A 26,847-nucleotide genomic window follows, 5' to 3' on the forward strand; every position below is an offset into this window, starting at 1 on the left:
ATGACGGTGAATCTGGGATGCAAGAGATACTCAGCCGTCTGGTGGCTTTGGAGCAGGCTCGGGGGGGAACTCAGCAAGGAACCACAGTGGGTAGGGTTCGTCGGCCTACTAAAAAAGTTGCTCCTTCTGTTTTGCAGAAGGACATCCTGAAGCGTATTTCGGCGTTGGAGGCAGCTTCGGGATGTGAGCGTGGTGAATCCAGCGGCAGTCAGGGTCCGGCTCAAGGGGTGGAAGAAGAGCCTGCGCCTGAGGCTGAACAGGAGGCGGCGGCGGATGGTGGCCAAGTGGCCATAGCGGTGGAGCCAGTGCTGCAGGAGGGTAAGTTGGCTGTGCCTCAGCAGCCATGCACCTGGCCGTGGGGGCCCTGGGGTCAGCCTGCTGCCTCCGGGCCTCCCGGGTACACTGCTCCCACCACGCAACACACCTCTTCTGCTTGGAATCCGGCCCTCCCTGGGACTTCGACGCAGGCAGCTCCGGTTTGGCCCCCTGTTGCCCCTCCTGGCTGGCAGGGAGGTGCTAGTGCTACTCTTGGCCCGGCTCAGCTCCAGGTCCAGTCCACGCCCTCTGGCCTGCCGCCGGTTAGTTGGCCTTTCGGCTACGGGGGACAAGGGGGTTGCCCTGCCTATGGGCCCTCTCCTTACGGTTTGGTGCCTTACAGGGCCCTGCCATTTGGTGATACTGCCTTGCCGCTTGGTGACCATTTAACTCAGGCCACCCGGGATAAAATCATCCGTGGGGAGTATGTAGATGTCTTTGCCCTTCTCTTCAGGGAGCTGGAGAAGAAGGACAAAGATGATCTGGATGAGAAAGATAAGGAAAAAATCAGGCGGCGTAAAGTGGACCGTAATTGGTCAAATTGGTTGCCCGGGTTCCTGATTTATGCGGGCGTATTGTCACGTGCGCAGCCTTGGCGCGCCGTTGCGCTTTTTCAATACCTGGATATAATCTATAAAGGTTATACGGTTTTTGTTGGTTCAGCCTGGCTCCAATATGATGAGGAGTTCAGGATGCGCGCGGCCATGAACCCGAACCTGCCATGGGATCAGATTCACCAACAGCTATGGCTGCAGGTTATGACCCCAGCCAAACCGAATGTGGGGGATAGGTCAGATAGTGGCCACTTGATTTTCCGCCCCCACAACGCACCTGGACCCCGCGCCTCTGCGGGGCAGCCGGTTCAACCCCGGCTGCTCTGTTGGGATTTCACTTCTAAGGGGCACTGCAGTCGTAAGGCCTGCAAGTATCGTCACGAATGCCCCGCCTGTGCAGGGTCTCACTCTTATGCAGCCTGTCCTAAGGCCAAGCCTGGCGGCGGAGGCAAACGGTTTGGGGGTGGGGGCGGTCAGCAGGGGCCTGGAAAAGGGTCCCTCCCCAATAAATCTGAGGGTAATTGAGGGCTTGTTGGCCCTTTACCCCCGGCGAGGTGATGCCGAGTATTTGGTCTCTGGGTTTAAGTTTGGGTTCCGTATTCCATTTCAGGGCGAGCGCAAACCTTTCATGGCAGCCAACCTTCGGTCTGTGGCTGGTATGGAAGAGGTAGTGCATGCCAAGATCGCTAAGGAGTGTGCAGAGGGTCGCGTTCTTGGCCCATTTGATGCCCCTCCTGTTCCTTGTTTGCGGGTTTCCCCGCTTGGTGTGGTGCCTAAAAAGGCGGCCGGGGAGTTCCGCCTTATTCACCACCTGTCATTTCCCAGAGGCAGTTCTGTGAATGATGCCATTCCTGAGGAACTGTGTACGGTGCGTTACACGTCCTTTGACCAGGCGGTCAAGGTCGTGCGCCGTTGTGGTGTGGGTGCCGAGATGTCAAAGTGTGACATTAAGTCAGCTTTTCGTCTTCTCCCGGTTCACCCGGGTGACTTCGAGCTTCTCGGCTTTTCTTTCGAGGGCAAGTTCTATATGGATCGTGCCCTTCCCATGGGGTGCTCCATTTCTTGTGCGGCCTTCGAGCGCTTCAGTTCCTTTTTGGAATGGGAGTTGCGTCGCCGCACGGCCTGCCAGGACACCTGTCATTATTTGGATGATTTTTTGTTCGTTGGGCCTGTGGGCACGGAGCAGTGCGCCAGGTTGTTGGCCACCTTTGTTTCTCTGGCTAAGGAGCTGGGTGTTCCTTTGGCTCATGAGAAGACCGAGGGCCCGACCACGGTCTTGACTTTTTTGGGAATTGAGTTGGACACCGTGCAGCAGTCCTTGAGACTCCCTGCTGACAAGGTTGAGGACTTGCGAGGGCGGTTAGAGGACTTTAAGGGGCGGAATAAGGTTTCCCTCCTTGAATTGCAGCAGCTGGCAGGGCATTTGAATTTCGCGTGCAAGGCGATCGCCCCAGGTAGGGCCTTTCTGCGGCGATTGTGTGACGCCATGGGGTCCCTGCGGTTGCCCCATCATCGTGTGCGTCTCAGTAGGGGCATGCGCGAGGACCTGCAGGTCTGGAGGGAATTCTTGAGCTCCTTTAATGGGGTCACGTTCTGGAGGGAGGATTTGTTGCTTGAAGCTGAGCTGCAGGTTACTTCCGATGCGTCAGGTGCCCTGGGTTTTGGAGTGTATTTTAGAGGGCACTGGTGTGCGGCCCGTTGGCCGCCTGACTGGGCAGAGCAGGGTTTGTCCAGAGACTTAACGTTTCTGGAATTTTTTCCCTTGCTGGTCGCTGTTTGGCTGTGGAGCGAGGAGTTGGCGAACCACACGGTACATTTCTGGTGCGATAACCAGGCGGTGGTTCATGTGGTTAACTCCTTGACTTCAAAGTCGCCTAGAGTTATGCGGTTAGTGAGGGCCTTTACCCTCAAGTGTCTTCAGCTGAATATATTGTTTAGGGCCCGGCATGTTCCAGGGATTAGTAATGGTGTGGCGGACGCTTTGTCTCGCCAACAGATGGATCGGTTTCGGCTCCTTGCCCCGCAGGCCGATCGTTTACCGGCGCGGATGCCCTGCGAGCTGTGGCGGCTTGGAAGGTGGAAGCGAACCAGGCGATCCAATCAGCGTTAGCCCCTAGTACCCGGAGGGCATATGACCGTGCGGTAGGGCAGTTTGTGGAGTTTAGGAGGGCTGTGGGTCTCCCGGACGTTTGGCCCATTTCGACGGAGCACCTTATGCATTTTTGTGTGGTGCAGCATAGACGTGGTCTTTCAGTTAAGTCTATTAGGGGCCATTTGGCTGCGCTGGCTTTTGTCAGCAAGGCTCGCGGCCTTGCTGATGCCACTGGCGACTTTAGGGTAAGGAAGATGCTTGAGGGCTGGTCTAGGGAGGCTGGTGCTCCTAAGGATCAGCAGCAGCCGATTTCCCCTACTGTCTTGAAGGGTTTGGGAGCCACTTGGCCTGACATTTGTTCCTCCCCCTATGAGCAGAGGTTATTTCATGCAGCGTCTTTAGTGGCCTTTTTTGGTGCGTTGCGTGTTAGTGAGTTGGTGGTGCAGGCTCGTACGGATACATCCGATAGGGCCCTGCTGGCTAAGGACGTCAAGTTTGTGGGGGACAAGGTGTCCGTTACGATCCGTCGATCTAAGACGGACCAGAGGCAGCATGGCACCACTTTGGTTTTGGGCCCCTGTTCAGAGCGGGAGCTCTGTCCGGTTCGTGCCCTTAGGGACTATATTGAGCTGCGAGGTGACGACCAAGGGGCATTGTTTCGGCACAGTGACGGGGCTCCTCTGACCCGTTATCAGTTTTGGGCGGTTACGGAGAAGGCCCTTGGTAGGCTGGGGCTATCAGGGGTCAAATTCGGCACCCATTCCTTTCGGATTGGGGCAGCCTCAACTGCTGCGGCCATGGGTTATACTCAACGAGCGATACAACGGGTGGGCAGGTGGAGGTCGGGTGCGTTTCGATCTTACATACGCCCTTTGTCCCATTGTTGACAGCCCTTGCTAACTGCTCTTTCTTAGGTGCGGCGCCTGGCCCTTTGAAACGCAGGATCGTGATTTGTGGACACAGCATGGTGTTCTGGGCCGCTCACCAAGCCAGACGGACTCCGATTGGATCCCAGCTGGGGCTCAGTGCTGTGGCCACGGTCGAGTGGCTGGGACGGCGTGGCCTTCGGTGGCCTGCCTTGTTGCCACTCCTTTTTAGGGGGCGGAAGGGTCCGCCCCCGCATATCTTGGTCTTACACCTGGGCGGTAATGACCTTGGTTTGGTGCAGGGTAAGGCCCTGTCACTGCAGGCAACTGTGGACCTCCGTGAAATAAGTCGTCGGTGGCCGGGCGTGCTTATTTTCTGGTCCGAAATGTTGCAGCGCCGGGTGTGGCGTGAGGCTTCTGACCCGCGGGCTATTGAAGGTGCTCGGCGTAAAGCCAACCGGGCCATGAAAAAACCTTTGGGGGAAGGCCTGGGGATCTATTTACCGCACCCTAGGATTAAGGCCGAATTTGCCCATCTCTACCGGGATGATGGCGTGCATTTATCGCCGGAGGGCAATGAGATTTTTCTGGACGACCTACGGCAAGGGCTTAGGTTGGCCTTGAGCCACCTGTGGGGCGTCAGGGCCTAAGCAGAGGCTTGGCCCTGTCGGTGGCAGGAGATTCTCGGGGAGTAGGGAGCGGGCCGGTGAGCACCCAGTGGCATTTCCCCCATACGTGGGGGAACAGGGTCTGCCATCAGTGCGGTATGCTTGTGAGGGCTACCAGTGCACAGGCAGACGCCTGCGGGGATCCCCAGGAACAAGTCCTTCCCTCATGCTGTACGGCTGGGGCGATTGGAGCTTGATGGGGGAATCCATTAGCCTGGCTGGCCGGGTTGCAGCCATTCTATGAATGGCCTACACTCGGGGCTTTGGGGCTCGCCCAGACAGGCCAAGGCGGTGGTCAGGTGTGACCCCGTGGCTTGACCTGTACCGTATAGTTGGCCCTTGCCGTAGTTACAGTTATTATATGTTGTAGTTATATTAATAAACGGCCATTTATCTCCAAGCCTGTGTCTGTCTCTTTTTATGGCTAAGCTTGCAATTTGGCACTCCCGGCTGCAGCAACGCTGCTTAGCCGGGGGCCATGTTTTGCAGGCTTGCCCGGGAAAGAGACAGACTCCCTTCCCGGGCATACGGGTACTTGGCCGGGGGCGGAGCCTGAGCCTTAGAAGGCGGCTCCGCTTTCCCGGCCTCCCAGTTGCTGGTTTCGCTCGGCCCACCCACCTCACCCTGTTGTAGTGCAGGATTAGCCGGCTGCTGTTACCAGAGCCAGGTAGGAATTTTTTGCCCCTGTTTCCGTATTGGCTGTTGGTGCGGGGGTTTTTTCGCCTACCTTGCACTGCTGGCAGAGGTGATGGTTTTTGGCCGGGGTGGTGCCGTTTAGGTTTCCCTGGCAGGAGATTCTCGGGGAATAGGGAGCGGGCCGGTGAGCACCCAGTGGCATTTCCCCCATACGTGGGGGAACAGGGTCTGCCATCAGTGCGGTATGCTTGTGACGGCTACCAGTGCACAGGCAGACGCCTGCGGGGATCCCCAGGAACAAGTCCTTCCCTCATGCTGTACGGCTGGGGCGATTGGAGCTTGATGGGGTGATCCATTAGCCTGGCTGACCGGGTTGCAGCCATTCTATGAATGGCCTACACTCGGGGCTTTGGGGCTCGCCCAGACAGGCCAAGGCGGTGGTCAGGTGTGACCCCGTGGCTTGACCTGTACCGCATAGTTGGCCCTTGCCGTAGTTACAGTTATTATATGTTGTAGTTATATTAATAAACTGCCATTTATCTCCAAGCCTGTGTCTGTCTCTTTTTACGGCTAAGCTTGCAATATCACTTTCCTGTATATTACTCTTCCTTGCCTTTCTAAGTTTACTTTGCATGCCCTAAGAATTAATTTACTTAATTAGAAATGTCTTACTTTTTCTCATATTCCCTAGACATCACCCCAAATATGCACTTGTAAACATAGACTTTGGATCTCAAGCCGGGGCCAGAGATGTGCATTTGGATGGACATCTACATGTATAACCCCCTTCCTGGGTGACAGTCAAATAAAGTAACCTACAGAACCAGAGCAATTAGTTGCAAAGCTTGCTAACAGTTAAATCTGAAATTGGGATGGTACCGAAAACAATTAATTGAACTATAAGCCATTATGAGCTGAGCTTAAAACTCAGAAATTCTCCTTGGTGATACTCTCCCTGGCACCAGCCATTTTGTGTGGTGTGTTTCTATATGGGTCAATCAGTTGTTGATTCTTGACTGTTCCTTGCAAATGCTTTATGTAGTTGTGCCCCATCCAAATACAAAATTCTTTCTTGTTTCTGGGACTACTTGGCTGAAGAAGGAAAGAAGAACTTCTCTAAAGTTCCAAGCAGTTCCCTGCTATGGCTGCTACTAATGGAGGTAAGGGAGAGGGCAGGTGAATGAAACAACAGTTTATACACCACACAACAGGGATGTGCATGTTGAGAATTACTGTTCTGCTTTCGTATCCGTGGCTGTCAAATGAAATGTTAATCATGATTGGGTAGTTTTCTGGTGGAGTGCTTGGACTTGAAAGTTGTTAGTTTTCTTTCATTGTCATGGTTTTTCTGTCTGTTCTTTTCAGTGGGAAAGAGGAGGGAGCCAGTTGGAAGCTCTAGGGAAACTTTCTTTATACTCAAGAGCACAAATAATGCAGTCCTCCCTCTGAACCATTGACTCATTGAGTTACCAGCACACACAAAAAAGGGGGTTGATGTTAATGGATCCAAAGTAGGAGAGTGTCGGTGGGGCAGGCTTGTAATTTCACTGATTCCTATGGTAGGAAAATGCAAGCAAGCAGGCAAGCTAGAGTCCAAGCCTGAGAGCAGGGCATCACCAGTTCTTGATAGCTGGCAACATTTGGAAAATAAATCCTGCTTTATATTTTTATTGAGGTCCCTTTAAATTTACCTTCATCTGCATAACATGATCTTTTGCTGTTTTGCAGGGAGGAGAGACCCCCCCCCTTCCTACCCCCTGCCAATACCTCATGGAGCACAGAAGCACCACCAGTACCTCTTTCCTTTTGTGCATGAAGATACATGGAAAGGGATCTTTCTCTGTGTAAAAGTGTTTGCAGCCTAGGGCTGAGGGTGAATAGAGGGAAGGCAGCATGGTGACAAACTCAGACCCAGACTATAGCTGGAATGAAAATTGGCCACAACTTAATTGAACACAGCAGAAAGGAGCATTGGCTATGCATATGGATCGGATCCCTAACAACACATCGGCTGACCTTCCTGCCAGCCGATGACCCTCACCCCCCCAGACCACAGCTGGGGGGGGAACCAAGGAGTGACATTAAGGGGGAGATCATGAGGGTGTACACCCCTGCATGATTCCCCTGCCACCTGGGAATGAGTATGCCCTGGCAGCCCCCGAACTGAGCATGCACCTCCATCACTCACTCCTAAGATTCCTTATGGGACTCCCCTTAATAGGGAGACTGGGCATGTAGGCCCTTCTTCCCCCAAAAGGGGACCTGTTCCAATGCAAAGGCACCAACCACATGTGACAGAATAAGAAACAAAACCAGTACAATCAAACAAAAGGGGAGAGGTGGGTGAGATTTCGCTATCGAGAGCCAAAGTGAAGAACAGCAGAGGCAGCAGCTACTTATATACCCTGCTGCCAGACCTGAGTGAAAAGAGCTCCCTCCAGGTCCAGACCCCACCCCCAAGCTGCTCAACCCCCAGCCACTTCTGATAGGGCGGCTGGGGGATTTTGAAGCTATTGGCCCTCCAGGGTATCCCCGTCTGTTTCTGATAGGAGGCTGGGGATTTGAATGTTACTGGCTCCAGACCCAGCTGGGGAAAGCCTGGTGGGCCCTCTGATATGGTGGCTGCCATGCTCCACTCTTCTTCTCCTCCCCATGTCAGCAACCTGGCCCCAGGTAAGTCTGGTGGCCCTCGATTCTAGGAAAGGACAGCTCTGTGCTCTATTATCACATTGGAAGGAATAAATGAGGTCAGTTGCGTGGGGGGGGGGAATTGCCCCAGTCTGTTTCTTGGATCAGTTCTGGCTTTGGGGCTGATAGAAGCTTGTAAAGTCATAATGACTCTGCAGTTTCAGAGCTGGAACTGAACTACACATGTGCAATGATGTTATAACTTCAAGTTCTTGTACCTACATTGCATCATTCCAACAAAGGACCTTGGGTGAGAGTACGTGCACTGTTCTTGTTTGGCTAATTGGGATCAGGCCAGTTGCTATAGTCTTAGATAAGAGTCCTCATTCTAGCTTCCCCCTATTGCTTTTGGACTCTGTATGGTTGCTGATAGGGATGTGCGTTTCGGCATTCAGAATGCCGAAAGAATGCCGAAACAAAAGTGTTTCGGCTTCTTTCGGGGAATGCCGAAACGTTTCGGGGAATGCCGAAACGTTTCGGGTAGCCGAAAGAAAAAAGCCGAAACGTTTCGGGATTCTTTCGGCTTTCCTAAGGGAAAATGCCTCCGTCTTCCAGGACGCCTGGAGGAGGCATTTTCCCACCGAATAAGCCCAAAATTGGTAGGGACCTTCCTCTAACCCTTCTCTAACAACCACCCAAGTTTCAGACAGATTGGACTTTGGGGGGCCATGTTATGGGCCCCCAAAGCAGGTCCCCCCATCCTCCCATAAGAAAGCGAAGGAGCAGCATATTGTTAGCATGCTGCTGCTGATCTTTCTTCATTATTTCCTATGGGGAAAAAATGAAGAGGCAGGCTTCCTTTGCCAGGGGTGGCATTTTGCATGCAAAATGCCCCCCAGCCCTCAGGGGCCCTTCTCCCACCCCTCCTCCCACCCCCCCACCAAGGCTCAGCCTGCTCCCACTTGGGGGGGCCATTTCATGGCCTCCCCAAGTAGGTGCTCTAATCTCTACCACTGACAGCTGGGGGAGGCTTGTGTTGCCAGGGGTGGCATTTTGCATGCAAAATGCCCCCCAACCCTCTGGGGCCCTTCTCCCACCCCTCCTCCCACCCCCCACCAAGGCTCAGCCTGCTCCCACTTGGGGGGGCATTTCATGGCCTCCCCAAGTAGGTGCTCTGCTCTCATCTCTACCACTGACAGCTGGGGGAGGCTTGTGTTGCCAGGGGTGGCATTTTGCATGCAAAATGCCCCCCAGCCCTCTGGGGCCCTTCTCCCACCCTTCCTCCCACCCCCCACCAAGGCTCAGACTGCTCCCACTTGGGGGGGCCATTTCATGGCATCCCCAAGTAGGTCCTCTCAGCCCCTAAAGTCCACCCCTTACAGCCCCACACAAACCCAATTCCCCCCCAGCTGCCACACACAGACCCAAATCCCCACATTAGCCCCTCACAGACCCAAATCCACCCCCACCTGCCCCACACCCATAACCCCAGGAACAGGCTGGCAAAGGCCAGCCCTCTCCCTTTGTTCCCTATGCTGGGAACTTCTAAACTCTCTTTCCCTAGGCAATTCTGCACAGCCCAGGGGTGCCACAATGGTGGGCACACTTCTGAGTGCCAGCTGGTCCCTGTGAAAGAGCACCTGAACCACAGACACCCTCCCTCAAATTCCCCCACCACCTACAGAGATGGCTGGCCAGCCAGCCCCATTGTTCCCTATGATGGGAACCAACTGCACAACAAAGAATAAAACAAGAACAACACAAAATAAAGTTTTAAATTTTTTTTCTCCCTTCCAAAGTACAAGTAGGCAAAGCATTATGACACATTACACCAGCAGTCCCCCACACAGAAAAATAACACAACTCACTTAACATCAGAGAATCACAAAGCATGATTCCTGTCAAAAACACTTTATTTCTTGAACAGCTTTAGGTTACACAGCAGGGGGGAACACCAAAGGGCATGGCAGCACTATCTTACACAAAAATAACACAACTCACTTAACATCAGAGAATCACAAAAACACAATTCCTGTCAAAAACACTTTATTTCTTGAACAGCTTTAGGTTACACAGCAGGGGGGAACACCAAAGGGCATGGCAGCACTATCTTACACAAAAATAACACAACTCACTTAACATCAGAGAATCACAAAAGCACAATTCCTGTCAAAAACACTTTATTTCTTGAACAGCTTTAGGCTACACAGCAGGGGGGGGACACCAAAGGGCATGGAAGCAGTATCTTACACAAAAATAACACAACTCACTTAACATCAGAGAATCACAAAGCATGATTCCTGTCAAAAACACTTTATTTCTTGAACAGCTTTAGGTTACACAGCAGGGGGGAACACCAAAGGGCATGGCAGCACTATCTTACACAAAAATAACACAACTCACTTAACATCAGAGAATCACAAAGCATGATTCCTGTCAAAAACACTTTATTTCTTGAACAGCTTTAGGTTACACAGCAGGTGGGAACACCAAAGGGCATGGCAGCACTATCTTACACAAAAATAACACAACTCACTTAACATCAGAGAATCACAAAACACAATTCCTGTCAAAAACACTTTATTTCTTGAACAGCTTTAGGTTACACAGCAGGGGGGAACACCAAAGGGCATGGCAGCACTATCTTACACAAAAATAACACAACTCACTTAACATCAGAGAATCACAAAAGCACAATTCCTGTCAAAAACACTTTATTTCTTGAACAGCATTAGGCTACACAGCAGGGGGGGGGGGACACCAAAGGGCATGGAAGCAGTATCTTACACAAAAATAACACAACTCACTTAACATCAGAGAATCACAAAGCATGATTCCTGTCAAAAACACTTTATTTCTTGAACAGCTTTAGGTTACACAGCAGGGGGGAACACCAAAGGGCATGGCAGCACTATCTTACACAAAAATAACACAACTCACTTAACATCAGAGAATCACAAAAACACAATTCCTGTCAAAAACACTTTATTTCTTGAACAGCTTTAGGTTACACAGCAGGGGGGAACACCAAAGGGCATGGCAGCACTATCTTACACAAAAATAACACAACTCACTTAACATCAGAGAATCACAAAAGCACAATTCCTGTCAAAAACACTTTATTTCTTGAACAGCTTTAGGCTACACAGCAGGGGGGGGGGGGACACCAAAGGGCATGGAAGCAGTATCTTACACAAAAATAACACAACTCACTTAACATCAGAGAATCACAAAAACACAATTCCTGTCAAAAACACTTTATTTCTTGAACAGCTTTAGGTTACACAGCAGGGGGGAACACCAAAGGGCATGGCAGCACTATCTTACACAAAAATAACACAACTCACTTAACATCAGAGAATCACAAAAACACAATTCCTGTCAAAAACACTTTATTTCTTGAACAGCTTTAGGTTACACAGCAGGGGGGAACACCAAAGGGCATGGCAGCACTATCTTACACAAAAATAACACAACTCACTTCACATTAAAGAATCACCCAAAAAATAGCTGTCAAAAGCACTTTATTTCTGTAACTGCTTTAGGTTACACAGTAGGAAGGCACCGCAGAGCAGGAAAGCAGTGTACTACGCAAAAATAACACAACTCACTTCACATCAGAGAATCACACAAACACAATTGCTGTCAAAAACGGTGAAGTGGGTTGTATTATTTTTTGTAGTACATTGCTATCATGCCCTGTTGTGCCCTCCTACTGTGTAACCTAAAGCTGTTCAAGAAATAAAGTGTTTTTGCCAGGAATTGTGTTTTTGTGATTCTCTGATGTTAAGTGAGTTGTGTTATTTTTGTGTAAGATAGTGCTGCCATGCCCTTTGGTGTTCCCCCCTGCTGTGTAACCTAAAGCTGTTCAAGAAATAAAGTGTTTTTGACAGGAATCATGCTTTGTGATTCTCTGATGTTAAGTGAGTTGTGTTATTTTTGTGTAAGATAGTGCTGCCATGCCCTTTGGTGTTCCCCCCTGCTGTGTAACCTAAAGCTGTTCAAGAAATAAAGTGTTTTTGACAGGAATCATGCTTTGTGATTCTCTGATGTTAAGTGAGTTGTGTTATTTTTGTGTAAGATAGTGCTGCCATGCCCTTTGGTGTTCCCCCCTGCTGTGTAACCTAAAGCTGTTCAAGAAATAAAGTGTTTTTGACAGGAATCATGCTTTGTGATTCTCTGATGTTAAGTGAGTTTTGTTTTAATTTTTCTGTGTGGGGGACTGCTGGTGTAATGTGTCATAATGCTTTGCCTACTTGTACTTTGGAAGGGAGAAAATAATTTTTTTTAAACTTTATTTTGTGTTGTTCTTGTTTTATTCTTTGTTGTGCAGTTGGTTCCCATCATAGGGAACAATGGGGCTGGCTGGCCAGCCATCTCTGTAGGTGGTGGGGGAATTTGAGGGAGGGTGTCTGTGGTTCAGGTGCTCTTTCACAGGGACCAGCTGGCACTCAGAAGTGTGCCCACCATTGTGGCACCCCTGGGCTGTGCAGAATTGCCCAGGGAAAGAGAGTTTAGAAGTTCCCAGCATAGGGAACAAAGGGAGAGGGCTGGCCTTTGCCAGCCTGTTCCTGGGGTTATGGGTGTAGGGCAGGTGGGGGTGGATTTGGGTCTGTGAGGGGCTAATGTGGGGATTTGGGTCTGTGTGTGGCAGCTGGGGGGGAATTGGGTTTGTGTGGGGCTGTAAGGGGTGGACTTTAGGGGCTGAGAGGACCTACTTGGGGATGCCATGAAATGGCCCCCCCAAGTGGGAGCAGTCTGAGCCTTGGTGGGGGGTGGGAGGAAGGGTGGGAGAAGGGCCCCAGAGGGCTGGGGGGCATTTTGCATGCAAAATGCCACCCCTGGCAACACAAGCCTCCCCCAGCTGTCAGTGGTAGAGATGAGAGCAGAGCACCTACTTGGGGAGGCCATGAAATGCCCCCCCCAAGTGGGAGCAGGCTGAGCCTTGGTGGGGGGTGGGAGGAGGGGTGGGAGAAGGGCCCCAGAGGGTTGGGGGGCATTTTGCATGCAAAATGCCACCCCTGGCAACACAAGCCTCCCCCAGCTGTCAGTGGTAGAGATTAGAGCACCTACTTGGGGAGGCCATGAAATGCCCCCCCCCAAGTGGGAGCAGGCTGAGCCTTGGTGGGGGGTGGGAGGAGGGGTGGGAGAAGGGCCCCTGAGGGCTGGGGGGCATTTTGCATGCAAAATGCCACCCCTGGCAAAGGAAGCCTGCCTCTTCATTTTTTCCCCATAGGAAATAATGAAGAAAGATCAGCAGCAGCATGCTAACAATATGCTGCTCCTTCGCTTTCTTATGGGAGGATGGGGGGACCTGCTTTGGGGGGCCATAACATGGCCCCCCAAAGTCCAATCTGTCTGAAACTTGGGTGGTTGTTAGAGAAGGGTTAGAGGAAGGTCCCCACCAATTTTGGGCTTATTTGGTGGGAAAATGCCTCCTCCAGGCGTCCTGGAAGACGGAGGCATTTTCCCATAGAAAAAAGCCGAAAGAATGCCGAAATAATGCCGAAAGAATCCCGAAAGTCGAAAGCCGAAAGAGATTCTTGTTTCGGCTTTCGGCTTTAACGATAGAGAATCTTCTTTCGGCTTTCTACTTTCGGCTATAGCCGAAAATTTTTGGCTTGCACACCCCTAGTTGCTGATTGATTTCTGCTACCTGCTTTTGTGCTCTGGACCTGTTAACTTTGATTGGTGCCACTGCCAGCCCAGGATTTTTGTCTCTGGATTTTGAGACTTTGGAACGTTGTTTGATCTCTTTTGGTCTAACCTGAAAGGTTACCTCAGGCTGGGAGACTGAAAGTCTGTTTAAGTGTGTTAATATAGATATCTGGTATTTGTTGTTTTCCTCTCTGCTTGCACAGTTGTATGTCTGTGACACTTTTTCTGTTACTATACTCTTTTGAATATATTCTTATGTGTTCTTTGGGGATTTCAGTTCTAATCCAGAACTTTGGCCCATTTTGGCTACAGGTACCTAAATAATTGTTTTAGAACTCAATCTGCAGATGGCCTACTCTGCAGGGCTGATTTCTTGGTTAAAACCTGGTAGGACCGGGAACTTGCCTATCAGTGCCACAGCTGAAGGCTTAGTCAAGAGAGCCTGGTGGCAGCTTGTTACCCTGTAAGTGAGAACTCTTTCCCAGTTTTGAGTGTTTTGCTCTTGACCTCTCACTCAGGGTGGCTTGTAGATACAGCTGTCCTTGACAAAAGCCCCTCGCAAAAACTGAAAAGTTCCTGTGTGCTGCTGTGATGAGGCAGCGCAGTCAAAAGCACACACACTATATATATATAATGGAATGTTCAGAGAATAGGTTTCTGTGACTACCAAGCAGCCCAAGCCAGCATCTCTGTTCTGGAGAGATGGAACACAAGACTTGAAAACAGTTTTTTCCATGATATTTACGGCTCGGGATTTTCATTCTGCACACCCCTACCATACAATCAAAGCATCTTTATTAACTTTCAGGAAATAGACACACTTTTTGAGAATGCTCAGTCAGAAAGCTCTTAGATATAAAGTCAGTTCTAAATTAAGCTGAGGGAAATTGGGCATCCCTGTGAATAATATAAAATAATATTTTCTTTATTATAGCAAAAACAGGGCTTAAACTAGAAATGTGTATTTGTGAATGTAAAACCAGTCAGGTATGTAGTTTTAACAGGCTTATATGGTGGTAGCATCCAAGTCATTGAATTCTGGGCTAGTTTAAGCATTCACTCCGTGTGCACAGAAAAACTGGGAAATTGTTACATTAGTCCAATATCCAGTAAGATTTGAGTCCAGTAGCACCTTCAAGACCAAAAAGATTTCAGGGTATAAGTTTACGAGAGTTAAAACTCCCTTTGTCAGATACCAATATCCAGCAATCTGAGAATCTAGCGGAAGAAAAGAATGAAACTTGAAATGCAAAGGAAAAAAGGAAGGCCATCAAAATGCTATCATTGCTTTATTTGTTCACAAACTCAACATTCTGTTTGATCTGCCAAGGTTCCATAAAGCTGTGTTTTGATGTAATACAGTCAGAGACAGAACATTAATTGAATGAAATAGCTATAAGACAGCATGTCTACCCATTGCTATTACTTCTGATTCAGAATGTTTACAAAATTCTAGCTTTTAGCAGAATTTCTTTTCCTCTAGGATCTTACCTGGCCCTAATCACCATTTAATAGCTTGTTATCTTCATGAATATACATCACAATGACATTTCCACATGTGCACCTAGAGCGGCAGAATGGGAAATTAAGGACTCATTCATTACTTTATTAACAAGGATGACGTGACCCTCAGCTTATGCGCATGCAACTCCTACCCTGGAATTTAAAGATTTTGTTTAAGCAAGCAAACTGAGTGGAATAGCTTGTTCAATTGTAAAGCTGCCTTAACAGGAGTTTTTCTCAAGGATAAGCTGAGCTTATTTAGAGAAATTTATCATGTGGTTTCAGTGCTGATGATGTGGTGAGTTAGAGATTGCTGGCTGGCAATATAAAATGTGGGTGTAACTATTTTTACTGTTCAAATGGTGTTCACAGGTCAGAGGGGCTGTTCAACATGCTGCTACAGAGGGAGGCAAAATGGATCTTCAATTTAAAAATGATGAATCCCTTGGGTTTGAATAATGAGTGGGACCTATCGTGTTTTTTGTTAACAGGTTCCCTTTAAGATCTTACAGACGCCAATTGGAATGTATTAGAGTGAACTGTATTACAGATTATCATATTTAAAGCATGGGATTGGTCCTTTTGATTATGCCGACACTGATGAATCACCTGCGAAATTGAAACGTTGCAAGAAAACTGCTTGAACAAATTATTGAAACCTGTATAGTAAGCAGTAATGATGTTTATAAATGTTTGATGGGAGGATAATGTGCATATATTTGTATACTTGTATATATTTTCTCTATATTCAGTAAATTATTTTGTCCCAGAAGAAGCACAGTGTGAAAGTACAGCGTGTGAAATGGAAGCAGCCGATTGTCCATAGGGCAGGGACGTCTTGGGATAGATGTTGACTGGAGGACTGAACATAGTCATGGACAGTAGCTTGCCTTTTGCACAGCACTCTTTGCACTTTATCTCCCATATATTTACAGCTTGTTTTACAGCTTGCTATACTCAGGAGTAGTCGGCCATTCATCTCAGTCATATAAATGTTTGTAAATCTTTTCAAACGGAATTGATGGAACATATGTGTCTTTGGATTTGTGGATTGTAGATCATTGTATATATTTATGAATTTACGTGTTATGAACTTTGTATGTAATTTATGTGCTTAGCACACTTTGAATTTAAAAAATATTTTCTTAAAAGTAATCTACTGTTGATGGTTTAATTCTACATAGGGGGCTTTTGCCAATTTATCAGTCGTATATATCCCCTATATTTGGCCTTTTTCTATTTAGTTAGAGACAAGAGAGAACCAGTCTGCCTATCAGGTTTGTTCTATATATGGACAGTTCCAAGCACATTAGTCATGCCCCTGGGCATACATTCACACTGAGAAAGGAAGCTTGAATAGAATAAATGTTGCTTTTTGAGAAATGAATACATTTCTTTTTTAGCACCACACTGATTCCTTGTGACCTGGACTGTGCAATCAGGGCCACTGAGGGCGAAGCTACAAGTGACGAATGACACTTGAATGGCAAGTGTATTTCTCCCTGTTCACTTGCGCTCCACTCAATCCACTTGCCATTCAAGTGTCATTCATCACTTGTAGCTTGGCCCTGAGAGTGAGGGACTAGTGGTACAAATTGTCTGGGCCTGGGTAGCTGAGGATGAGGAGGACGAAGACCAGAAGGCCAGGTAGGAGTCTTTGGCCTAGCTAACCTCCTTTCCTAGCCTTGCTGTATGTATTTTTGTCAGCTCTTGGATTTTTCCAGTATGAAAACCCAAAGCTGCTTTGAATTAGATTACAAACAGGATATTTTAATCAAATCTTAAAAAAAAAAATTAAACACATTTTTATAATCAGATTTTGAAAAAATAATTTTATACTGCACAAAATACTTTTGTCTATTCAAACCCATAATTATTTTATTTAATTTTCCCCCAGTGGTGACCAAAAATGACTTACATTGTTCTCCTCCTTTTTCTCTTTAGCAAAAGAATTATTTAATTTTCCCCCAGTGGTGTCCAAAAATGACTTACATTATTCTCCTCCTTTTTCTCTTTAGCAAAAGAATATTATACATTTCATACATTGTACCCATTTGCAGAAAATCTAGGTTTTTTATATATCAGGATTAACTTCACTTTGCAAAAGTTAACACAACCACAGCTTACTGGTGTCTTTAAGAAGAATTTCTCTAAACATGCGATATGGCTGTTGATGTACAGTTATGGAGGTTGCTGGGGACCATGAGCATTTACAATCACCTTAATGCCCATCACTACCACTGCAATTATTTACGCCTGTCTAACTATTAGGATCATGTAGGGCCTCCTTTTCTGCTACAGCCTTCCCAAGAACAATTGCAAGCTGTGACTTTATTACTTTTTATTCTGGAATTTTAGAACTTTATTGTAAACTTATGTTCATTCTCCCCATCTGATACATAAAAATGGATATAATTTTAATAGTATAATTGAATCACATTTTCTCATATCCCCTGTTTCTGATGTTATCTAACTCATGTAGGTTCCTGTGGAGATTTCTCCTTATCTTTCACAGCAAGCAATAAACTTGGCTTTTTTACTCTTTCTTCTTCACTTATAGTCCCCAAATCTGGTCTAATCTCAGGCTGTTCATCGCTACATTTCCTTCAACACCAATTACATCTTTTTGTAGTCTAGTTACTGGGATTTGGTATACCACTTTCAACGAGGAGCACTACATTCCAGAGCCTTATAGCAATACCACTATCTTCTTTGACTTATGTTACATTTCTCTGTTAGTACAAGTCAGAATTATGAGGATGTCCTATAGTGTATCTGATCAGTGAACCAAAAGCTCCTTTTTCTCTTTCACTTAAATCATGATTCATGGATTGTTGCTAGTCAGAAGACTACTTCATGCCACTCCATGACACAGGGGCTAGCTCTTATTTCTGCTGTTTTAAGGGAGTCTATATTGCTCTTTCTCCAGCTAGAAAATCCCTGTAGTGCACATTATGGGCCCCAGATGATACAGAGAAGTAGTAATGAAAAACTTTTTTTGGAATAGAACAAATATAAACAGTAGGGTCAGGTCGATCAAAAATTGTCATCACTGCCTAACAAAACTTCAGCTTAGTATGAAACCTGGACTAGCACTGCTCTACAATCTGTATGGTAGCCAGCTGTTAAACTCTAGTGGTCCCTTTAATTTGATCTGCAAGCAATTATTAGGTGATGTTATTTAACTTCATGCCAGGAAAAACATCAACTGCCAATTTTATTCATTAAACTTATGTCAAAATATGGAAGTGGCTCTCTTGGAGCAGTCTTCGTACAATCCCCTTTCTATATGTGAAAAAATTCTCTAGATCTGAGAGTGCATCTTCCAAATTCTGTCAGGTATTTTTGAACATCTATTTTATATAATAGACAGATTGAATGACAAATCAATTTCTCACTCTCTGTGCATAAGGCACAGAGAGGCATGCTCTGTGAGCATGAGGTTGGATATACCAAACTGCATATAGGCTGTGCTGAAGAGTTTCAAGATGATAATAATTAATTCCTGTATCTATTCAATATTGTATACATCAGCAATACATCATATACAATATGTTATGTAAGAATGGCCACCTTTAAACCATGCATGAACCTTTTCTGTTTCCTTACATTCCCACCTCATTTTCTCCAGCTCCATAATATGGTAGCTAAAAAGGCAAATGCACTTTTGGGCTGTATCAACAGAAACATAGTGTCCAGATCACGAGAAGTGATAGTATCACTCTACTCTGCTGTGGTTAGACCTCACTTAGAGTATTGTGTTCAGCACCACAATTTAAGAAGGATATAGACAAGCTGGAACGTGTCCGGAGGAGGGAAACAAAGATGGTGAGGAGTCTGGAGACCAAGTTCTATGTGGAAAGGTTGAAGGATCTTAGTATGTTTAGTCTGGAGAGGAGATGACTGAGAGGTGATATGATAACCATCTTTAAGTACTTGAAGGGCTGCCATATAGAGGATGGCACAGAGCTGTTTACCACTGCCACAGAAGCTCAGACCAGAACCAAAGGCTTGAAATTAAATCAAAAGCGCTTTTGGCTAAACATAATAATGACATACTTTGTAAACCGCTCTGAGTGGGCATTAAGTTGTCCTGAAGGGCGGTATATAAATCGAATGTTGTTGTTGTTGTTAGGAAAAATTTCCTGACAGTTAGGGAGGTCCCTCAGTGGACAGACAGACACAGCAGCGTAGCGTGGGTTGAGTGTGCCCCGGGCAAGGCAAGTATTGGGGCTTTTTTTTGCTCTACATCATGCTCACATGCATGTGCACACTTCTGGGCCTGCACGATGACATCACTTCTGGTCATCATGCAGGGCATGCTGCCCCTCCCCCCGCCACAGCTGCCCATGCTGCTGCAGCCAGCTCAGTGGAGGGGGATGGAGACGAGCCAGCTGCCCCATTGGTGCACAGGTGGTGCCAGCTCCCTCACCAAGGTTATGGTGCAATCTCTTACGCCCCCATGAATTTTGTGTCCAGGGCAACTGCCCCTCTGCCCTCCCCCCACGCTACATGACTGGACAGACAAAATGATTATTGTCATAAAATGCTACTTTAATTTGTCCTACCAACTATATCTAATGACATGATAAATCCACCAATTAATAAAAGATTTGTGCTTAAGTATCATGTTATGGCTGCTTACTTAAAAAAAGAAAATATATATACCTAACTACATTCCCATTGTATTATTCCAGTGTCCAACTCATTCCAGTACCTAACTCATTTTTAATAATGTTCTATCTTAACATCACCTGAAACTTAGATACTTTCACTTGCTGCTAAGGCTTTCATTTATCTTGGTACAAACAAGTGCTGGAGGAGTGGCTTCTGTGCACTGAAGTTAGCAACAGTGTGACAGTTTCTTTGGAAGGGGCAGAATCTGTTCCCAACCTTAGCAAGAATTGCAAAGTCCCCAGATTGTCATTTTTTTTTAACAAGAAGAGCAGGAGACAGTTTCAGAAGAAGAGCACTGCTGGATCAAAGGAATAGTTCATCTAGTCCAGCAACCTGTTTCACACTGTGAAGCTCTTCTCTCACTAATGCCCCTAACTGGCTATCAGCTGGCCAGTCAGATGCCAAAATCAGGTGGCCTCGGGCTTCAGAGGGGCAGAGAAGGGAACTGACTACCTTTTTCCTTCTCCTGCCCTAGGAACAGCAGCACACTCCAACTGTCTCTTCTTCTGTCCCCCATCCCTCACAGGAACCTGCTTTTAAGGGATTCCTCCTCCCACCTCCCTGGCTTTCCTCCCAATCTCCACCCAGACTCCCTGATTAGCCCTTCTCCCAGCCTAACCAGGGGAAGGGCAGGATAGCCTCTGTAGTTTCCTGGTCTCTTCCTCCCCAGCCTAGGGCAGGGCATTTGCTCAGCCCTCTGCATGGCTCAACCCTGCTGTTGCAGGGATTGCTGAAGCTTCCTCAGCAGCTCCCTCGGTGGTCCAGAACCTGTACTTGTCCTGCTTGCCAAAACATTCCTGTGGGCCTGGCTGGGGCTGGGCTGCCTGCACTGCTACAGGATGCAGGTGAGTTAGGGAGGGCTGGGGTTTGCTACCCAGAGTTGGGCATGGGCGTTGGCTACTGCTTTTCCACCGTGGAAGGCAGCCTAATTGAATAAAGAAACATTTCTTCTTCTTTTTTTTCCTGTCTTGAATCTTTTATCCCTTAGAGGTACCAAATTAACTTCATTTGGTACCTCTGAGGGTTAGTATTACGGAAGAGGGAGAAAAAGTTCTCTCTATCCGCTTTCTCTACTCCATGCAAAATTTTATAAACTTCTTTCTTGTCCCATTAATTGTCTTTTTTTAAAAAAAATGGAAAAATCCCAGACTTGTCCTTCTTCTGTACTTTTTCCAGCTCAGCAATATTCTTTTTGATATATGGTGATCAAAATGGTTCTGAATACTGTGAATGAGGCCTCACCATAGATCTATACAGTAGATTACCATATTAGATGTTTTATTTTTCCTAATTCTGTTCCTAATAAACCCCAGGAATGGAGTTTGCCTTTTTCACTATTGCCACACACTAGCTTGTCATTTTCATCCATCTTTCCACTACAACCTCAAGATCACTTTCAATCTCAGTCTCTACCAGTCAGTGATCCCATCAGAGATCAACATATCAGAACTCTTCAGTGTATATTTAAAATTAGGATTTTTTTATCCTGATGCCATGTTGTTGCCCACTCACCCAATTTAGAGAGATCATCCTGTAGCTCTTAAAAAATTCACTTTGGTTTTCACCATTCTGAATATTTCACCATTCTGGATAATTTGGAATAATCTTTGCATTTGGCCATTACACTGTTCATTCCAGATCATCAATGAACAAATTAAATAGCACCTGTCCCCACAACCTTTGTGGGGGCTCACTGCTCACTCCCTTCCATTGTGAGAACTGCCCATTCCTGCTGTCTGCTTCCTTTTAAGCTGGAAGAGAACCTTTCCTCTTACCCCTGACTGCTTTTTTAAAAAAAGTAATATAAACAAAACATTAAAAGATAGTGATTAAAACCCAGCATAAAAAAAATCTCAGTCCAGTATACAACATAGATCATAAAAACAGATCTCAGACACCTAAAACAACAGTTTCCAAGCTAAAACTGTGTTAAAAAATCAACACTTTAATTAAAAGACTGGGTGAACAGAAACATTTTGGCCTGGCACCTAAAAGAAAGCAATGTAATCACCAGGTGTGCCTTAAGGGGAAGGACATTCCACAAGCAAGATGCCACTACTGAAAAAGCTCTATATTTAGTCTCCACCCGCCTCACCTTAGGCCAAGCCATAGGGAAAAGATCTTTTGAGGGAGGCCTTAATTGGTGAGCTGGACAATAGGGGATGACAATTGGGGCCTAAATGCCCCCAAACCATTTAGGGCTTTAAAGGTCAGAATCAGCTATGGCAACTCACTTCATGGGGCTGGGGCTTGTGGCAAGGCAGTCTTCAGCATGTCCTGGGGTGCCATGGACCCTGGCAAGGGTAAGGCCTGGGGGATGGCCTCAGCCCCCCTAGCTCGGGCAAAGGCAGTAAAAACTGAACAGCATCACCACACCCCATGTGGCCAAGCTGGAAGGAAATGGGGATGGGCCAGGAGAAGCAGCAGAATGCCATCAGAAGGGTGGAAACCAGCTGGGGAGGTAGAAGGTTGAAAAGGGAGAGGGCAAGGGTGGTGGCGGCAAGGAGAAAGACAGTGAGTGAGGTGCAAAGCAAGAGCAAGATAGTGGAAGGTCAGAGGAAGGAGCAGACAAATGGGCTCCATTGAGAGCTAAGAGTGGGCAACTGTCCAGCAGGTGCTCACCTCCCTGCAGGGACCAAAGTGCACAAGAGTGTTCAGAGTCGCCCAGCTAGGCAATGAGGCAGTGGCCACATCACCGAGGGGATGAAGGTGTAAAATGGATGACCTGAGACCCCACTCACCCCTCTACCCACACGGAAGATGCTCAGGAGATCTCAACCTCCATGAAAGATGTCCTGGTTGGTGCCAGGAACACACCCAAGTGAGGCTGAGGATGAGAAGTCAGAGATGCCAGCAACCTAAGTCCAAGCATCCTGACTAGACATGGGCATGAACCGCATTACGAACCAAAAAAACCTATGAACCACCTGATCATCTGTTCATGATCCGGCAGTTTGTGAGGGTTCATGGCCAATGAACCAGCATTCATTGGAAGCCCGGTTCGTTGTGTTCGCCCGTGGTTCATGAAGCCAGACAGTCAGGCACCATCAATCAATTTCCTTGGAAATGGAGCTGGAGGAATGCCTGAACTCTGTCTGCACTCATTCTGTCGCCCTGGAAACCCGAATTGAAGCCCAGCTTATCTTGATCAGCAGGTCTTCCTTCCAACCATGGAGCTGCAAATTGGTTACAATTGGTTACATGGGAGAAGACACCCAGAGGGAGGGAGAGGGAAGGGGGTGTTCTGTAGCCATGGGCACTCCAATCTCATCCCTGCAAACCCTGATAGGCAGTTCTGACGGCCAGCCCCTTGTACACTGGGCCAACGTCAACTGGTGGCTCTAATTGTATCGAGTGGGAGTTTCCTGGGGGCCTCGGATTGGAGAGGGTATAACTCCAAGATCTCTATTGCAATCTTGACCAAACTTGGGTGCTGGCTGCAGGAGAGCCTGCTAAACACTCCTTGTGAATAAGAGCTCTCTAAGTGTAACGGGGGCCATTCCGACACCCATGAACCATGAACCAGTTCGGTAATGGGAAATGTTCGTTACGGTTCATTTGTTCGGGTTCATTGGTGGCACTGAACCACGAACCGCAAGTTTGTTAATTTTTGGGGGTTCGTGCCCATGTCTAATCCTGACTATGAGGCCTAGGGAAATCTGTCATACTAGCACTTTGAATTGTGCCCCAAAACAAATGAGCAGCCAGTGCAAATCTTCTCTTATGCCTTTTGCCCAATCTTATCTACAGAAATCATGAACAGAATTTTCTCTTGATAGGGAAATAAGAATTACTCCTTGCTATGACATGTTGATCAGGCACATGGTCATCCTGTACACATATGAGACTGAGAGAAAAGCCTTCATCCTTACTAGATACTGAACAAGAAGTCAGCCCTGCAAGGTAGAACTCCTGCAGGTTGAGTTCCACAAAACAATTGCTTGGGTAGCTGTGGCCAAAATAGGCCAGGATACTGGATTTGGATCGAAGCCCCAAAACTCAAACAACTCTACAGAAGTATTAGTAGTAGGATTTATTATGAAGAGTATAAGAAATGGCAAACAGAAATTGTGCAAAATAGGAAAGAAAAAACAAAGCTACATAAATACAGTCTAAAACACAATGCAGGCTTTGGTCCTTCGATGTACAGATGTTAGCTAGTAAGATTAGAAGCTCAATGTCCAAAGAGGCAAAAGTCCTGGGCTGACACTTATCTTGGTAATCAGATCCAGTGCACAAATAACATGTAGCAGCAGGTATCCATCAGCAAGCACACAAACAAAAGAAGATCCAAACTAGAATGAAGACCTTTGCTTTATTACAGGCTGCTTCAGCGTAGCCTGATCCTGATTGACCAATTGGGGTGTTGCTAGTCTTGTGACCACATTCCTCTGCAGCTGACATGTGTCCACAATTAGAGCAACTCTCCCATACTCAGGGTTCCTCATGCTAATGATGAAATGTAAGCTCATCACTCCATCTTGGCCTTTGACCTTGAAGCTCTGTCATCTTGCACCTGCATGCTTCAGTCCATCTAAAAATTGCAACATCATGATGACTGTCCTTTTCTAGAGATGGGCTTTTTGTAGCTTAACCAGGCCGAGAAACCAGAACCAAAGGTCTGAAAAAGCCAAAAAATGGGCTAGGATCGACCAGTTTCTTAACACCAGGTTTCACGGAGGACAGATCCATCACCGGCTACTAGCCATGGTGACTAAAGGGAACCTCCATAGTCAGATGCAGCAAATCTCTGAATACTAGTGCCAGAATACAATATTTCCTGTTTGTTAGCCCACTGTGGCAACTTTTTTGGCCTCTGTTTAAAACAGGATGCTGGACTACATAGACCACTGGTATGATTCAGCAGGGTTCTTTTTATAGTCTTATGACCAAGCTCTTCAGTGTTATTAGCAAAAATGAAATTTTTAAGTCTTTTTATGTCCTATCCACTCAGGACTGAAACAGAAACAATTACCTCTTCTTACAATTTGTTCAATTAATTAGCAATTTATTTTTCATTTTAATGTGTGGCCAAGTGAAAATAGGCAGAAAAATGAAATTGTCAGACATAGCCAACAACAACAAAAAGTCTTCAGATGATCACAGCCATTCATTCCTTCTGCTATCAGTCTCCTTCAGATCTGAGCTTGACTACTGACCACATCAATCATCCATTCTTCAATGGAGAAGACACAGAAGGATGGGTGTCCACTTGCAACTATTTTTTCAAAAGATGCAGCTTGCATTTCTTAATTACCCTTAATGTGGTACAGTTGGCCTGTACTACTTTTCTGGAGATTAATGAAACCCTAACAGGAGTTATACTTGTTTTCCTGCAGAACCTTGGGAAACTTACAGCAGAAGTAGCAATAGATGAAAAGTAATTCTAAAATCTGTGAAGGGTTCCCTCTTCCTAACAAGGGAGAAATAGTTGTAGATTTTCCGGGCTGTATGGCTGTGGTCTTGGCCAAGACCATGGCCATACAGCCTGGAAAATCTACAACAACTAATGATCTCTGGCCGTGAAAGCCTTCAACAATATAAGGGAGAAATACTTTATCTTGACACTAACAGAAGGTACTTTATTTGCCCATTGTCCTGATTTTTATGTTGACTGGTGAAATAGGATTTAGGTGTAGATATCACAAGGGCTGCCTGCTGAACATTAAAATGGTAATCCAAATACAACAGTCCTTGCCTCCGTTTGTTCATTCCAAAGCAATTAATCAACAAGATAGATTCTCACTATAACCAAATATATCCCTATCTCTAGTCCTGCAGTGTTCAGGTTTCTGTTCTTCAGAGCCAAAGAATTTACACTCTATCAAAAAGATGGTCACAGGAGACATCGCTTGAGAACAAGTAACAAGTCGGTTTTAAAAGGTGCTTCATCTCTCAGAGGAATTAAAAAGTTGTTTAATGTTCGCTCATGGACTGGGAAAAATGTGCAGCAGGTTTTATAATTAATTCACCCCTGAAGTAATTTTTGCAAAATACACTTTATAAATTCTGTTTTTATTGTGTACATATCACAGCACCGCTTTTAAGAACCACCAATATTTACAATTGAGTGAAAAAGAACAGAAATGTTAGTAGATTTATTTTTACTTTTCTAAAGTTAGAATTGAAGACCTTATTATCAGAAATTTGGCTGGCCTGGTGCTCAAGGGCCTGCCCGGCATGGGCTGTGCCTGGGCAGGACACCAGTGTGGGGCTGAGGACACCTTGCTGGTTGGTTCTCTCCTCCCTGCTCCCAGCATGGCTGGCATTCCGTAGACGGGGGAGGGCCCCCCCTGGGTGGGCTGGTCCAGAGAGAGGGGCTCTGCTAGCTCTACCAGGGAGCGCAGCCATATGGGGGCCCAATGGGGTGGCTTCCCAGATGGGATTGGGTCTAAAGGTGGGGGTGGGGAGGGCTGGCCCTGCCTGGGCTGCCTCCTCGTTGCTGGGGCATGGCTAGGGGTGGCTAGAGCACTCACTAGACCACCTCGCAGGCACAGGCGGTTCTGTTCTTTGGTCTGTTTTCAGGATCCAAGAGCAGGGCGGTGGCCACTAGCTCCTGACAAGACCCAGTAACCCCTGTAGATTGTGGGAGGAGCCCCATCAGGCACCCAGCCATGGCCAGGCCACTTCCATGTGGGAGTGTGGCAGGCGCCCTGTCATGGAGGTCCTGTCGGCTGCACTGGGCGAGAGCGGCGGCCAGGTTCCAGCTGGAGTAGGCCCCATAATGGAGCAAGCGTCTAGGCAGAAGCCTCTAGGGGCCACTGGGTAAGGAGGCTCATGGGCGCCCAGCCTGTCAGCGGGGCCTAAGGCCGACCACCACAGGCACCTAGGAGCCCTTCTCCTGAAGCTGGCAGGGTGGCCAAACAAGTGGAAATGGAGGACCTGCCAAGCACTGCAGCAGTGTGGGAGAGTGACAGAGAAGGAGGCAAGCCAGGGTCGGCCCCAGGCATTGGGGCAGAAGTCTCGCAGGATGCACTGGAGGAATCAGAGCCACAGTTCCTCATCAGCCGGGGCATCAAGAGGTGAGTTGTCGGCGGACAAGGATTGGGAGCATTGGGCACGGGATTACTGGGAGACAGCAGCTTATGTGTCTGGCCTGGCAGAGACACAAGAAGGAGCGCCCAGCCAAGCGCACCTTTGCCAATTGAGTCTTGGGCTACAGTGTTTACACGGGGGTGGTTCAGGTGGCCTACCTGGAGTGAGGATGGCACCTCACTGCCCACCAGAGGGAGGTTGTGCAGATCAAAGTG

The 26,847-nt window shown here is 47.2% G+C and overlaps 1 protein-coding gene across 1 annotated transcript; it reads left to right on the plus strand.

The window, feature by feature from the left end:
* LOC129332685 (uncharacterized) lies at positions 1-26,366 on the plus strand. The gene is made up of 4 exons (XM_054983914.1): positions 1-6; positions 138-318; positions 3,876-4,428; positions 26,180-26,366. Exons 1-4 carry the CDS (start codon positions 1-3, stop codon positions 26,364-26,366), a joined length of 927 nt encoding a protein of 308 aa, XP_054839889.1.
* The last annotated feature ends 481 nt before the right edge of the window (positions 26,367-26,847 follow it).

This window comes from Eublepharis macularius, chromosome 6, assembly GCF_028583425.1.
Source record: "Eublepharis macularius isolate TG4126 chromosome 6, MPM_Emac_v1.0, whole genome shotgun sequence".
In the NCBI taxonomy this organism is placed as follows: Eukaryota; Metazoa; Chordata; class Lepidosauria; order Squamata; family Eublepharidae; genus Eublepharis; species Eublepharis macularius.

Excerpts from the sequence above, each read along its gene's own strand:
- LOC129332685 (XM_054983914.1), top strand. Across the intron at positions 319-3,875 it reads GGAGCCAGTGCTGCAGGAGG|GTGCGGCGCCTGGCCCTTTG; the intron begins GTAAGTTGGCTG and ends GCTCTTTCTTAG. Across the intron at positions 4,429-26,179 it reads ATTTTTCTGGACGACCTACG|ATTGTGGGAGGAGCCCCATC; the intron begins GCAAGGGCTTAG and ends TAACCCCTGTAG.